General features: G+C 42.6%; 1 protein-coding gene across 7 annotated transcripts in view; it reads right to left on the reverse strand.

Annotated features, from left to right (window-relative positions):
• The window catches only part of TIAM1 (TIAM Rac1 associated GEF 1), a 194023-nt gene that overhangs the window by 35266 nt on the left and 144626 nt on the right, over positions 1 to 14131 (reverse strand). For all 7 annotated transcript variants that reach the window (XM_030020109.2, XM_041124807.1, XM_030020111.1 and 4 more), the window contains 3 exons: positions 12267 to 12371; positions 8370 to 8451; positions 3138 to 3224 (listed from right to left, as the gene is read on the reverse strand). In XM_030020109.2, coding sequence (XP_029875969.1) covers positions 3138 to 3224; positions 8370 to 8451; positions 12267 to 12371 — 274 coding nt within the window. The remainder of the gene's footprint in view (positions 1 to 3137; positions 3225 to 8369; positions 8452 to 12266; positions 12372 to 14131) is intronic.

Raw genomic sequence — 14131 nt, forward strand, 5'->3', positions numbered from 1 at the left:
ACTTTCCATATAAGTGAAGGCTTTTATTTGAAGTGGTCACCTACCCATACACCTAGGAGGAGAAAAAACATTTCCCACTCAGCTGGGGCGTATGGTGTAGGACTTCAGATAACCTCCTCTCTGGCCCGGTCTGAATCGTGTCCTAGGACATAGATCTTCAAAAGGCAAATTTTAGCGCTTGGTAAGTTAGTCATATTTTTTTTCCGATCTGATTTCAGGAGTTATTTATAGTACCAGCGCCCAAGGGAAAAGGGGATCTGCAGAGAGGAAACAGCTGACTCCCACTCACTTCAGGGGCAACACAGCGATGCCGACAGATGACGCGCAGCCCTCCGAGGTGCTGCAGGAGACCTGACCTTCCCCTCAGCCAGCCGGGCCCACTCTCCGACTAAAAACAGCAAGCTGGGCCAGGGTTTAATCCCAAATAACCTTTAGGGTCAGGCAGGCAGCAGCGCACCAGGGCATGCTGGTGCTGACAGCCCTGATCATCAGAGCTGCTCCTGCCACTGCAGCTTTTGTATCCGCTTGAGGGCGACGCTGGCAGTCCCCCACAGACATCTCCCCAGGAGCCAGCCCTCTGGGCATGGCCAGTGGGAACACATACTCTGCAATGGCCATCGGCCCACCAATGGGACTGTCATGGCATCCCTGTCTCCGTCCTAGCATTTACAGGGATGAAAGCTGAAATTTACAGGGTCGAAAGAGCTGCTCTGTGGGGGTCACCTGCCCTCATGCCATGCAGTCCTCTGGCTGGGCAATCATGCGAAGGATGAGTCTTGCCACCCTTAAAGCCCAGATGAAAGGCCTGACTCAATGAGCCTGAGCTGTGAGCAGAGCTCAGCTGCATCCTCCAGGGAACAGATTACCTACCCGCATTCAAGAAAGAAACATGGAAGGGAAGAGGCTAAAGAGCTTCAGTCTTCTTTAGGAAAATTGAGATCTTTCTAAATGCATGTAATTGTGCCCAGAAACTCTAGTGTGGTACGCAGTTTCAGAGAGAATAAAATGAACTAGATAGAATAGCTACAAAGTAAATGGACCATAAAATCATATTTGAAACAAGGACAAAACAAGGCAAGTCAAGCATTTCGCATTATTTCATTTATTTTACTTAGTGATGCCATCTTATAATAGTAGCACATTAATATGCCTGCAACCATAAACATCCTATCTGGGGCTTCATCTACTCTTTGTAATCCTTGTCTTGAATCATTTGGGATAAAGCATCATGTCTATCTCAGTACAATCAAGCACCTCAAATTCCAACAATGGTCTAGCTAATGCAGACCAACAGAAAAAATAAATCATAACAATTATCAGGAGAAAATAAAATTTAAGTTTTCTAATTGGAGAAAAGATTGAAAATGAAATACTGTATCTCATCTGGTTAAACTTACTATAGGAAGTGCAATCAAATGCAAACATGCCTATAAATAATGGGAGGAAGAGCAAGTTTTCCTCCCTGCTTCTGCTAACTCTGAGTATCTTGTCACAATATCCTGCCAAATACTGTTCATACAGAAGTGGCTTTTTATATCAATTATGAAGAGCAACATATCACTGAAAGCATGTTTTAGCGTTTCAGCCCCACAGGAGGCAGTCTGTGTTCATGCATTCATTTAAATTGTTCAAACATCAACTAAAAGCAAAATAAGGAAGCCCTGCTAAAACCCCTCCACCCTCATTGTCACATTCTCTTTGCTCCCCACAGGAAACCCACATGGTTTTATTTCCCTGTGGCAGGCTGGCAGAGAGCCGCCCCCAGCCCCCGTTCAGGGCTTTTGGCAGAATACATCCTGTCAGCCAGGGAATCGTATGGGGCTGAGGTGGGTGAGGAGGGACAGGCAAGAGAAAGATGACCTTTTCAAGCTTAATAGACATACACAGCAGCCTCCAGAACCACCTACGTGGTTTCTTAAGTTAGGGCTAGAGGCAACAGCTGAGCGAAACCCCAGGCTCCCAGCAGCCAGAACTGTTCCCCTGCACCCTGCTTCTTCCTTCCCAGTTTCTGTCTGCACAGTCCTGTCCCTCTACTGTGCCACTTCTGCCACTCAGTTCACTGCAACACAAGCCAACTCAATTTGCTAGCAGGTCAGAAAACCAGCCACGCATTTCTGCCACAGCAGTCTTCTATCAAGACAGTGAGCTGAATCGGTTTAGCAGAGTGCCAGGGTCAGCACAAGGCAAAGGGCTGGCACAGTTTAGGGTAGACCAGCCCCCATAGCTTTTGGCAACAGCTAACTGTTGAATAAGCTCTGCAAGACCATATAACCACTCGCTAAGAAAACTCTGAAGGTGTTTTTGAGGACTCTGCATACACTGATCATAGAATCATAGAATCGTTTAGGTTGGAAAATACCTTTAAGATCATCAAGTCCAACCGTCAACCCAACACCACCATGCCCACTAAACCATGTCCTGAAGTGCCACGTCTATGTGTTTTTTGAACACCTCCAGGGACAGTGACTGGATTATGAGGAGATGAGAGACTTCTCACTCTTCATGCTCCCCATGTTATACTTTAAAATCTATTTAGGTTTCAGATGCCCATCTCCCTGACCAGCCCATCCTGTAACTGCATGAGCAGCAGCACCGGCACATTGGAAAGGGCAATGAATGGGAAAAGCAGTAAGGGCATGGCAGTGCCAGTGTTGACCTCAGCTTGGGTAAGCTGCAGTTAAACCGTATCCTGCTCTGCCCTGGGATAAGCCTGGCAGCCTAGTTATCTCTGCCAGTTTCTGGTCCAAGTGCTGTCATGCTTCCTGCAAAGGCTGGAAGCAAAACTAGAGGCAGTCAGCCTAGCCACAGAGAGCACTATGATGACTTCTAGTGTACCTGTTTATCTTGCAGTGACTGACTTGAGAGGGCCCCTGCTCCTCTTTCTAGCTGCAAGGGACATGCTGACCCTGCTACATATCTAGCAACTCAAAATTAAAAGAGGTTGACTATATAGCATAGCTGATCCCAAGAGCAGAACAGCCATGTATTCAGTACCTCAGGTTCTTCCCAAAAGACCACGATCTCTTTTGGACTGGGACCCTCGTTTGGTGTGTTCGTAAAGCTCCCATCCCAACAAGCACATGGTCTATACCAGGATTAAACAAACAATAACAAAAGCACGTTACAAAGTCTTTTACCTTTCTTGAAAGCTAGGCCTGTGTCTTTGACGCTATTCACATACAACCGACGAATCCCTTCTTCTTCCACGGAAGACAGAGAGAAACCTAGAGAGATACCCAGTGAGACAGTTAGAAAAAGCCAACCACTTCCAGCACGTCCTAACAACTGCACACACTACAGGTAAGGCTGTGCTGTCCCTGCAGCGAGCAGTCAGGAATTTCTCCCTTCTCCTTTCCCCACAAACGTAAAGGGAAAGTTAAAAAATGAAAGTGGCTTTAACAAAAAACGGAACTGAATTTCTGAGTTTATAAAGAAATCATCTACAGCTTTATTTGAGGATACCAGAGCTGCAAAACATTGGAATGGACTTGCAATTCTCTTGCCACAAAAGGTCACTTCAAGAAGTTTTGCTGTTTGCAGACAAAAGCTGCACGGAGCTGTGGTTTGTGACCCAAACCAACAAAAGCCAAGAAACGGAGAGCTATGGCTGACATGCCATCCTGAACTCAGACAAGGCATAACAGCTCCTGCTAAAGCAGAATGCCAACTTTTGCTTTTTGAAATTCCTGGACTGGACAAGTTTGTAAAAATGCCACTTTCCCTTTTCCCCTTTCTTTTCTCAGCTGCTCCTGGCACAACCTGTTATTTGCCAAGTCTCAGCTCAGTGCACATTTCCTAGCTGTGTTAGAGACCCACATAACAGCCTTATAATGGAAGTACTGACACAGCCTTAATTTAAACAGTGCAAATGGTACCATTATGTTTGGTTTTGGTGAATTTCTTGCCATTTGTGTTTGACACTGTGCAAGATAACAATGTGTAAAGGAAATACAGTGTGGTTAGTTAAATATGGTTTGTTTATTTACTGTTGAGACTTATCTAAAGCAGAACATTTGCCTTTCTGAAACTTCATTACTCCCTAAACGGGTGTAGGCAACCATTTGCTCTCTCTTTTTCTGACTAGAAAAACATTTACAAACCTCTGGGGGGGAGACACTTGTTTGACATGGAATCAGCGACCAGCCAAGAGGAAGCAGATGTGCTGGGAGCCTATTCTGATTTTAGGACTCCCTTCAAGTTGATGCTTATGGATGAGAAGTTATTTTTTCATCCATCATTTAAAAAAAAAAAAGAAAGGAGGGGGAAGAATGCAGCAGTCTAGAAGCGAGGAGCATATGGCCCTTCCTGACTTACTGAGCTACTTGGAATCTGTATGCAAGCTCCTCAGCCTGAATAAAATGAAATTTGTGAAGCTCACTCAACACACCAACTTTCGCAGAGAGAAAAACTCTCGACTAAACAAAAGAGCAGCTGTAAAATATAGTAGTTATTGGTTGTCATCGCCACAAAGCCTACCTGGAAAACCATTAACCAGAAGCACAGTGGAGCATGCCCAAGACTGCAGTTTGAGTCAGCAGAAATTATCAGTTACTAATACCATCACCCTTTTGCAATTGAAATGCTGTTTTGCAGCCAACTATCACACAGTTAAAACAAGGCTGAGCTGCAGCTCAGTTTCTCACAGTGGCTAACTGTGAAGAGATTAGCATGCCCAAGCAGTCCCAAGCTCCCATTCTCCTCCATGAGAAGACCTCTGCCTCCTCCAATCTGTCAGGGCTAAGTGCATGGGTAGCTGCTTTTTAATTCATCTTTCAGTCAAAAAACCCCCCCCTAAATCCTGAGCAGTAATTACTGGCAGAATGGGTGTAAGGAGCAATTACATGTTGTCATCAGCTTTCAGAAATGGGAGATGGGCAACTAGCAACAGCCTTGAAATGGTCATCTCACAAATACACCTAACACCTCCATGGACAGGGTATGTGACCATACCCCAACCATAGATAAACTGTTTTATTTCCGCAGTTGTGGTAGTGGTTGGATCTCGTAAACAATCTGAAGTAGCATGCCTGTCCCACTGCAGTGCCAGTGCCAGTGCTTTCACTGCCATGCAATAAAGCAGAGCAGGGAACTCATCCAGATGAGAAATACCTCAGCCAAGTGTGTGTGTGTATATATATGTATGTGTAGTTTGTATATACACATGTATAGTACGAATGTACAGTTTCCATCTTGCTGAATTCTGCAGGTGCTCCACATGAACACGTGTACTAGCATTGCATGAGAGGAAGGGCAGGAGTGGGTGGAAGTGACAGTGATTGCATAAGCTGGCATCACTGCCAAAAAGATTATTATCAAACTGTGCATGGACTCTGAAACACAGGTGCGAAGAGATGGGTGGTGACCCAGACAGACCCTTTTCATCACTGCAAAGTTTTGATGACAAGAGAACAAAAGTCTGCGTCTATGAGAGCACATGGCCTCACCAAATCAGCACAATACCTGAACAAATCCGCCTCCAGAAAAATTACCTCAGCCCCCTGAGATAGACAGTTGCTAAGAAAAATGCCAGTATGTTCCCGGTACACACAGCAGCTGCAAACAATAGGTTCTTACTGCTGGTGTGCCCTGATTCCTGCCCACACAACCTTTGCAAAGAGGCTGGTACCAGTGAAAGAGGCAAGAACATATCTGCCCAGGCATCAGCAACAGCATCACATTGACAGATGTAACGCTGGCAAGGTCCATCACACTGGCCAGACACTCCAGGAGTGCCTCTTACCACAGGCATGCTGGTGGGAGCAGAAACACTACGAAATGTTCCTGGGTGAGCTTTCCCTGAAACACTCTGCTCCGTCCTCTTTACATCACTTGAACTCATGGTATGCTCAGACATGATGGCGAAGCTGCTCCAAAGGCCTGCTAACACCTGAAGGAGCACCTCTGCCCACTCCCTGGCACCAGGATCTCTTAGCTGGCCCAAAACAGCTTGTAAAGCCAGCAGACGGCTATTAACTTATTTTATTATCTTTCTGCCAGGCTAGTGAGCTGAACTGGCCTGTCTTAATTGCACCCTTAGTGAAAGCATTTCACCTCCCTGCCTTTGATACCATGTCTGTTAAATGGAGATAACAGCACTAAGTCTACATTGTCAGGATTAATGAATAGCTGCTTGTGAAGTACCTTGAAAATTCAAGGTGATTTACAAGTATTATTATTATTGCTACAGCTGGAATACTAGCAACCGCAACAGGTGATGTCACTAATGATTTTCATAATCTCATCCATTTTCAAAATGAAGACTTTTCTACTTCTGCTGGAGGAATCAAGGCACAGGCAATTTGGACATATGTTTTTAAAATGGGCAAGAAGTATGAGAAGGCTTGAATAAAGCTGCACAGAAAAAACAAGTAATCATCAGAATAAAAAGTCCCTTAGCGCCCTAGGCATCGGTTGCAGCACTGGCTCCTGACCCTGTTCCCAGCACTTGTTGAAGTGCTTGTGAGGGGCTGAGCCCCAAGTGCTGCCCAGCTGACTGAGAACTGATTTCAAAAGCAGCCCTGCTCACGCAAAAGCTTTCGCAGGTGCTTAGATGCTTGAAGACTGTGAGGTCACATTATTGATTTAGGTTCTTTTCAAAACAAAACCAGTAGCAAGAACCCTTAAGCAACCCTGTTAAAAAGAACCTATACTGAAACTTTAAAGCTCTGATCTTCATGTTGCCATAGCTTGTGAATGTGCTGTATCTTTCTCTCTGGATTGTAAAAGTACGTATTGGCAATGCTAATTCAGTAAAGAGATTAAAATAACTAAAACCTCAAATGTACCTAACATACAGGATGGGAAAGGATCTCAGGAAGAACCCTAGCCTTCCCCAGCACCAAGACAGGATCAACACTTCACCTCTGCTCCCACACACACATATTTCAGCACACACTTGTCACTGTATGAACACATAGTACTGTTCCTATGAGACACATACAGACTCCAGAAATTCTGCTGCCATTTAGAGTCAAAGTAAGTTTTGCCATTTTCTTTCAATGAGAGTAAAGTCAGCTTTTTTGGGGTGCATTTAGCATTCACTCCCTACAGGGTTGGAGCCACTGAACAGACACATCCCATGTCTCACACAGCTGATCTCATTTCATAGGACATGACAGTGCATTTCACGGTCTTTCCCATCTATCACTTAAAAGAATAGAAGAAAAAGAAATAAACAGGAAATGCCACGATACCCATAACTCTTGCAGTGCTTTCAGGCACAGCATAATTATTGAACCTAGGGCCATCGCTGTGCTGGTTAATATTTCTTTCTTAGGCCTTCAATATTCAAACTGCAGTCAGTACCACTACTTTGTAGCAGAGCTCAATATTCAAATGGCCTGCAGCCATATAGTAAGCAGTCTGGGGATTCGGAATTATTCTAGTCAATAAAACAGAATATTTAGATAAACAGTAAAAAGATGCAAATTGGCTTCCTGCAGGGTAGGTTGCACAAATAACTTTAAAATACACTACAGAACTGTAATTGCCAGACCAAAGGGCAAACTCACCAGGCTGGAGGTCTGTAACTTGAAATACTTGAAAGCTAAGAAATATGACCACTCCCACGTGAAGATTAGGGATTTTGCTGAAATTACACAGGGAGGACTTCCCCTGCTTTATGTTTTATGCACGGATCTGTATATGTCAGATTCTGGCTCCAGAAGTCCATGGGGCATCCTCGAGGGCTGGGCATGCACTGAGGCCAGGCTCCCCCAGCCTCAGGAACGTCAAGGCGAGACAGGCACCCACTTTGCGTGCCCCCGGCAGGTGGGGAAAGGGGCCAAGCAGCCTCTCCTGGGACAGCTGCCTGGCCGCAGACCTCAAGATGCCTCCCACCCACAGCGATGCTCCTGGCTGCATCCCTACCATCATGCTTGGTGGAAGGAGTGAGGAGGTGGAAAGCCTTCCAGCCTGCTAGCAGCAGCAAGCCACAGCCGCAGCCCTCTCCGAAGCCCCACTGCAGGGCCCCAGTGAACGCTGCGATGCAGGTGTTCATCTACGATGTGACAACTGGCAAAGGATGCTGTTTTCCACCGGCGCTCAGTTGCACAGCCTCTGTAGGTGGTGTTTTGAGAAACTACAAGAACAAGAAAACATTTGTCCTTTCTGCCACTGTAGCTCTCATCAAAGAGCTGCACATCCTACAGCTTGAGCACCAGGAAAAACAGTGTTCAGTGCACTACAAATAAAACTGTCCTGCTTTGGGGCAGGGGAGTGAGCTTTCTGTGGATGGCACAGGAATCAGATGTGTTTTTCTCTTTGTGTTCAACAGGCCTTTCAGGTATATCAATGAATAGCAAGCAAGAACCTGCTCACACTAGAATTGACTTAATAGAAAAATAAAAACAAATCAAGGAGGAACTCACCATAAATGTCAGAGGATGCATCAGACTTCTCTATTTGAATGTGCTGTGTAATTTTCTGACAGATTTCTATTTCTTTGTACAGCTGAATAGAAAAAAAAAACACAAAAATATGTCACTGTGGGAGGACACATAAATTGTCATAATTTTGAACAGATTTCTTTTTTTTTTAATTACAGGCAGAAGAAATGGATTGTGGTCATTATTTATCAGTTTTTCTCCACATGTGTGAGATGTATTAGTAGTGTCACTAAGCTTTACTGTCAGAACACAGTTAAAGAGGAAGAAGCAGTGTTTTACTACCACCATCATAAAAGGGTACATCTATTTCACTCGGTCAATACCATTTTGAGTGCACAAGAAACAGAGCTTCTATTCCTGTTTTCATATTTTATGAGTAGTCATCATTTAATGTTTTTATATTATTTGGTTAAGACATTGCAGGAATTCAATTATTTGATAGCATTAAAATCACAAAGAGGGATTTTGTTTCTTAAATACATTTCTTAATTGTTAGAAGACTATCAGATTTGATATGCAGCTCTTTCTTAGCATGAAATTTCACCTTTAACACGTTTATGTTTATTTGTACCAAGGAAAGCCCCCAAGTCTTTGAAATGGTCATTAACATCCTTCCTGGGACACCAGCACAAATTCACACCTAGGTAATAACCCAGAAGCCTACGCACACAGGTGCAATCCACTCTGCCTTTCAGGAGCCAAGCAACCCCTCAGCAGGGCTACACACCTCCACCACAGCTCACACATTTTGCGCTTTTAAATCACTTACTATCTCCTGCCTTGTGTGGCTCGCTATTGTAGCTGGGTCCTGCCCCGAGCTCTGAACAAGGGAGCTTGTACTGGGGCCTGTTATCCCACCCAAGGCAGGGAAATCCTGCTTTTCCAGACAAAGTCAGATATTTAGAGGCTCTGAGCTAACATCTTTGGGAGTCAGCCCTGACTTATTCCTTTTAAGACAGCCTTGACAGACCGGAAACCTCTGGCTCAGCACAGGTTTGAAGCTGGTTTTTCCATAGCATAGGCTAGCACTTAAGTAACAAACCATCCTTTCGTCTTTGGAAAAAATCATACCCACAGGTGAGTGAGAGCCCACAGGTAAATATTCATTTTGTTTACATGCTGGTATGAGTGTGTAAAAAAGCAATTCACAATAATTAACATTTTGAAACTAAGTGACATCAGTGTTTGGACTCAAGTATTTAAATAATTTCTTTAAAAAAGAAGAGAACTCATTAGTAAAGGGTTTCCTTAAAAATATAATTTTACCTCCTGCTTATATCAGCACTTACACATCTGTTTAACTGCAAATATTAGGTATTACAGAACAGTTATACACCCATTTAAATGGTTGTATATAGTAAAATAAAATGTAAAATTAAATGAGGATGCCATTTTAGCAATATTTTTAAAATGCAGTTTTCAAATATAGGAATGTATTGTTCAGAACCTGAAAAAGAGTCAAATGACATTTACAAAAATCTCAGCCAGATTTCAGCAAGGGTTTTAAAAAAGAGGAGAAGGAAAAAAAGGAGCAAAAATAGCACTATTTTCAGAACAAAATTTGTGTCTGATCCCAACAGTCATCTAAACTGAGTGTGCAGGACCAGAACCAAGGAGGACGGCCAACAAGCTCTCGCAGGGATACAGGAGCCACTTGCTGCCTTGTATCCCAAAGCGCTGTTTTCACGCAAGACCCTCTATTGAATGGGAGGCAAATAACTGGGATGCACAGACTGCAGCTGAGCTGCCCAGACCAGAGAGCCAGTCCGACAGCAGCCCTGAGGTGCTGCTTGCATTTCTGGGCCCCGTGGACCTGCCGACCCAACACCAAAGGCAGGCAGCATATCTGGGCTATGGTGGCTCTCGCCATGAAGCTGCCAGCCTCGCAGGCACCATGCACTCTTGGGGAAACGCCCTCCGACCTGGTGTCTGCACTGGGAGGTTTGATAGCAATACCAGGAGCATCCCAGGGGAGTTGTTAGGCACTGGGCAGTGCCCGGGGACAGGATTTCTTCCTGACAGCAACAGCATCGCCCCTTTGAGGTGCTCGAATCCCTCATAGTGTTTCTCATAGCAGCTGTGGGATGATAAAATTTCAGGGTTTTTTTCCCCTCAAGATTTTCTCTTCCTTGCCCTTTTTTCCTCCAACACTTTTGGTCTTGTCCCAGCACCCTTTCCCAGGGCTATATTTTCCAGCAGCCCCAATGCCTTCACCCCAGCCTCATCCTACCTGCAAGATTTTTGTGGAGGCCTCTGGCCCCCTGCTTCCATCTAAAATTGCCATCCTATCCAAAGTAAAAAGTCTGGCACATCAAGCTTCAGCCAAAACACTCCAACACTTAGTTTACAATAAAAAGTCCTTAAAGTACAACTGCCTGGTATAGCACCTATATAGTACTCTCCCCTGAGCCCCTAATAACATTTTTAACACATAATAAACTGAGCTCATGAATTTTTGAAAGACTAGGTCAGTGTACAAAGCATCACCATTAACGTTTTGGAGAGGAATGGAATATGGATATTTAATCTCCGTTTCTTATGTAAATATGTCTGATACGTTCTGCAAGAAAAAGGAGTATCATCCTGAGAAATTACTTTTCTGCATTAATGTATGTCTGTAAAAGCATTTTAGTAGATGGCAGATAGCTCTAGCAAGGTGACATCAGCATTAGACAATATTACAAACAGCTATTCAGCAAGAGTACAAAAATAGAGGCATTAGTTTTATCATATTGCACCAGAATCATTTAATTAAACACTTAAATAACTCAAATTTTCTCATGAAACAAGCACACACACACACAAGCAAACACACAAATGTGTGTTTTAATGTTACTACATTAGATATAACCCTGCAGCACATATCTATATTATAAACTTTCAGCATGTACACAGTCCCACTGACTGTAGAGGTTTGGTTTAATTTCATTTTTTGAGAATAAACAATAACTGATGACTATGTCAATCCTACATCCTCTCAACATAAGACATGTCACCAAACTCCTTCCAGGCAATGAAAGCTAAAATCTGTCTCCTCTGAGTTTTAAATTTCCCAACTATATTTGACTTCCCAGTCTTAGTAGTCCACTGGCACTTTCTCACCCTTTTTTTTTTTTGTTGACAGTGTTAATGGCAAATCCTAGAACTTCTTTACTAAATGAACAAAAGCATCCATAGCTGGCAAAGTTTTACTTTTTATAAATAAAACAGCCACCAATGAAAAGGACTTTAAAAAGCTTTACAGCGTGCATGTGTAAAATCACAGAGTTAAAGCATGACACTAATTCTGTTTGGTCTTTTTTTTAATCTCTTATTTCAAAATTCCTTTGAAGTCTGCTTTTGAGATGAATGATATGAAAACATCCAACTGAAGCAATTAGGAAAGTATATTCTCACACATAACTCCAGAGCTTTTTAACCTCAGCATTTACCTTCCCATTTAGGAAAACAAAATCAACAAACAAACAACAAAAAAAGACCCCAACTACTTGTGCATTTCTCCCCTCTTTAAAAATCAGGCAAAGTGATCTGAACAAGAAATACTCAGGCCTCAACACCATGTCTTTAAAACCACCACAGACAACATAAACAACAGAAAAAGGCAACCTTGAGAGAATGTATGTTACAGCAACTTTCACACATTACCTGTGGCTGTTCCTTCTCTCTCTCTTCCACACAGAAACATGCATGCACAAACATAAGCTAACAAGATGAAATGTTTGGAGAGATTACTTTACTGTAGGCCAATTTGCTATGGTCTGCAAAGCACTATAATTGCAAGCTAAAAAGCAGAACTCTGCATATTACAAATGTCAGATAAACACTAATTAATAGTGTCCTACCAAGTGTCATTTAATTTTGCTCAGTAGGTAACATTACCAGTTCATAGATATCCTCTTCTGGCTTTGGTACATAAAATTGGATCTGGTTTTCTATCAGGAATTTAAGACGCACGTAGTGAGCAGAGTGATCCAGTTGGTGTGTCTGCAAGAAATGGAGAAGAGGCTTTAGAAGAGAAAAGCAGTGGCTCACATCATCTATACTTAGAGAACAGCCTGACACTTGTAGGAAGAAAAATGCCCTAGCACCATCTTTCACAAGAGGCCCATGATCTCCTAACCTGAACAAGAACCTGAACCTCCTCCTCTTCCCAAGGAATAAGCGTTCATTTAACCACTGACCAGGATGTCAAGGGCAGTGCTAGTACTCTAAGCACCCTCTTTGGTTCTGCTTATCTGGCAGTTCTGCTCCCTCCCATGCTATGGCAGAAATAAGCAAACACTATTACAGCAGAAGACTCAGAGCATACCTTTGTATACAAAGGGCATTTAAAATTGCAGGGAGGAAAATAAATGTTCTGCTAACAGAGAAAAATATAACAGGAAAGTTTTTTCTATTTGTTTTGGGGTTCTTAGCATCTTCATAGTTTAGTGAGTAAGTATGATGCAGTAAATTTCAAGCAAGGTTAATATAAAAAAAAAAAGTATGTCCTCTAAATTCAAAACAGTTCAGGATACACTGCCTTTTTAAGGCTAAAAGAAGCCAAGAGATGCATACTGGATTACATCCCAGTGGAAACAGGTCACACCATTTTAATGAATTAGTTATAATTAGCTGAGGATACAGCATTTGGTCTGGGAGATGTTAACGACCTTTTCTCAGCATGATTAATAAGCTTGATTTAAGCAGAGGTTAATGCAGTGTGTAATCAAAACACATTAGAATTATGATAAACACAAAGGATGTCATTCAGAAGTTACTTTCAAAGTTTGTAAACTGTTGACTAAAGCTAATGAAAAGCCCCAAAGTGATTCACAAATACAGGAGGTAAATTCTCCTCACTGTCACTTTTGAAATCCTATTATTATATGCTTTTATACATTGGCCTTTTCATTTTATACAAGCAAATTACTGAAGTTTCCTACGTTGTACTAAAAACAATGGCTCATCTGAAAATTCATGCAAGAACGTCATTATTGCCTATTTATTATGCTTTTTAAAGCCTCACTTATCCAGTTCAAGCCAAGACAATGATACACCGGGACTCAGCTGACTGATCACACAGCACAGATGATGAGTAACGTACACCGAGTGACCTGTGGAAAAGATCACACGTTGACCTAGCAAACCCTTCAGCAAACACTCAGAGAACAGTGAACGTTTTTGAGTCTAGATTAGCCCATGAATAAAAAAGAGCTACGAATAAGAAGGAAAAAAAAAAGATCTATTGCTGCACTCTATGTAGTGCTACATTCAAATACGTCCAATTCAAAGATCAAATTATCCTTATATGAAATTGAGTATCTGAAATGGAATAACCTCCGTAATCTGGACAAACATCTAGTTAATTAAATAAAGAATTTGAAATCTATCAAGGGCCAAGATAAAAAGAGCTGAATGTAGGAGATCCTTGCCCTCTCCCCTTTTTTTCTTTTTTGATAAGCATTTTGCATGCTTTGCTCATTGTTTACTGTCCTTTTCCACTATTTTTCTCTCTTACATGCACACACGGACAAACACCCCAGAAATTAAAGGGAAGAAGAATTGGCTTTAATGGTTCAGAAATGATAAAGAGGAGTCCTAGATTAGTTTCTCGTCAGATTAGTTTACTGCCCCTAGACACAAACTGTAGAGCGCCTTGCACACCCATTAAACAAAAACTTACAGAGGAGACATAAACCTACAGACTGCACACCCCACGTCCAGAGGGAGAAGCCTGTGATAAGTGTCTCTGAAGGTCCATT

Source organism: Aquila chrysaetos, chromosome 7 (assembly GCF_900496995.4).
Source record: "Aquila chrysaetos chrysaetos chromosome 7, bAquChr1.4, whole genome shotgun sequence".
Taxonomy (NCBI): domain Eukaryota; kingdom Metazoa; phylum Chordata; class Aves; order Accipitriformes; family Accipitridae; genus Aquila; species Aquila chrysaetos.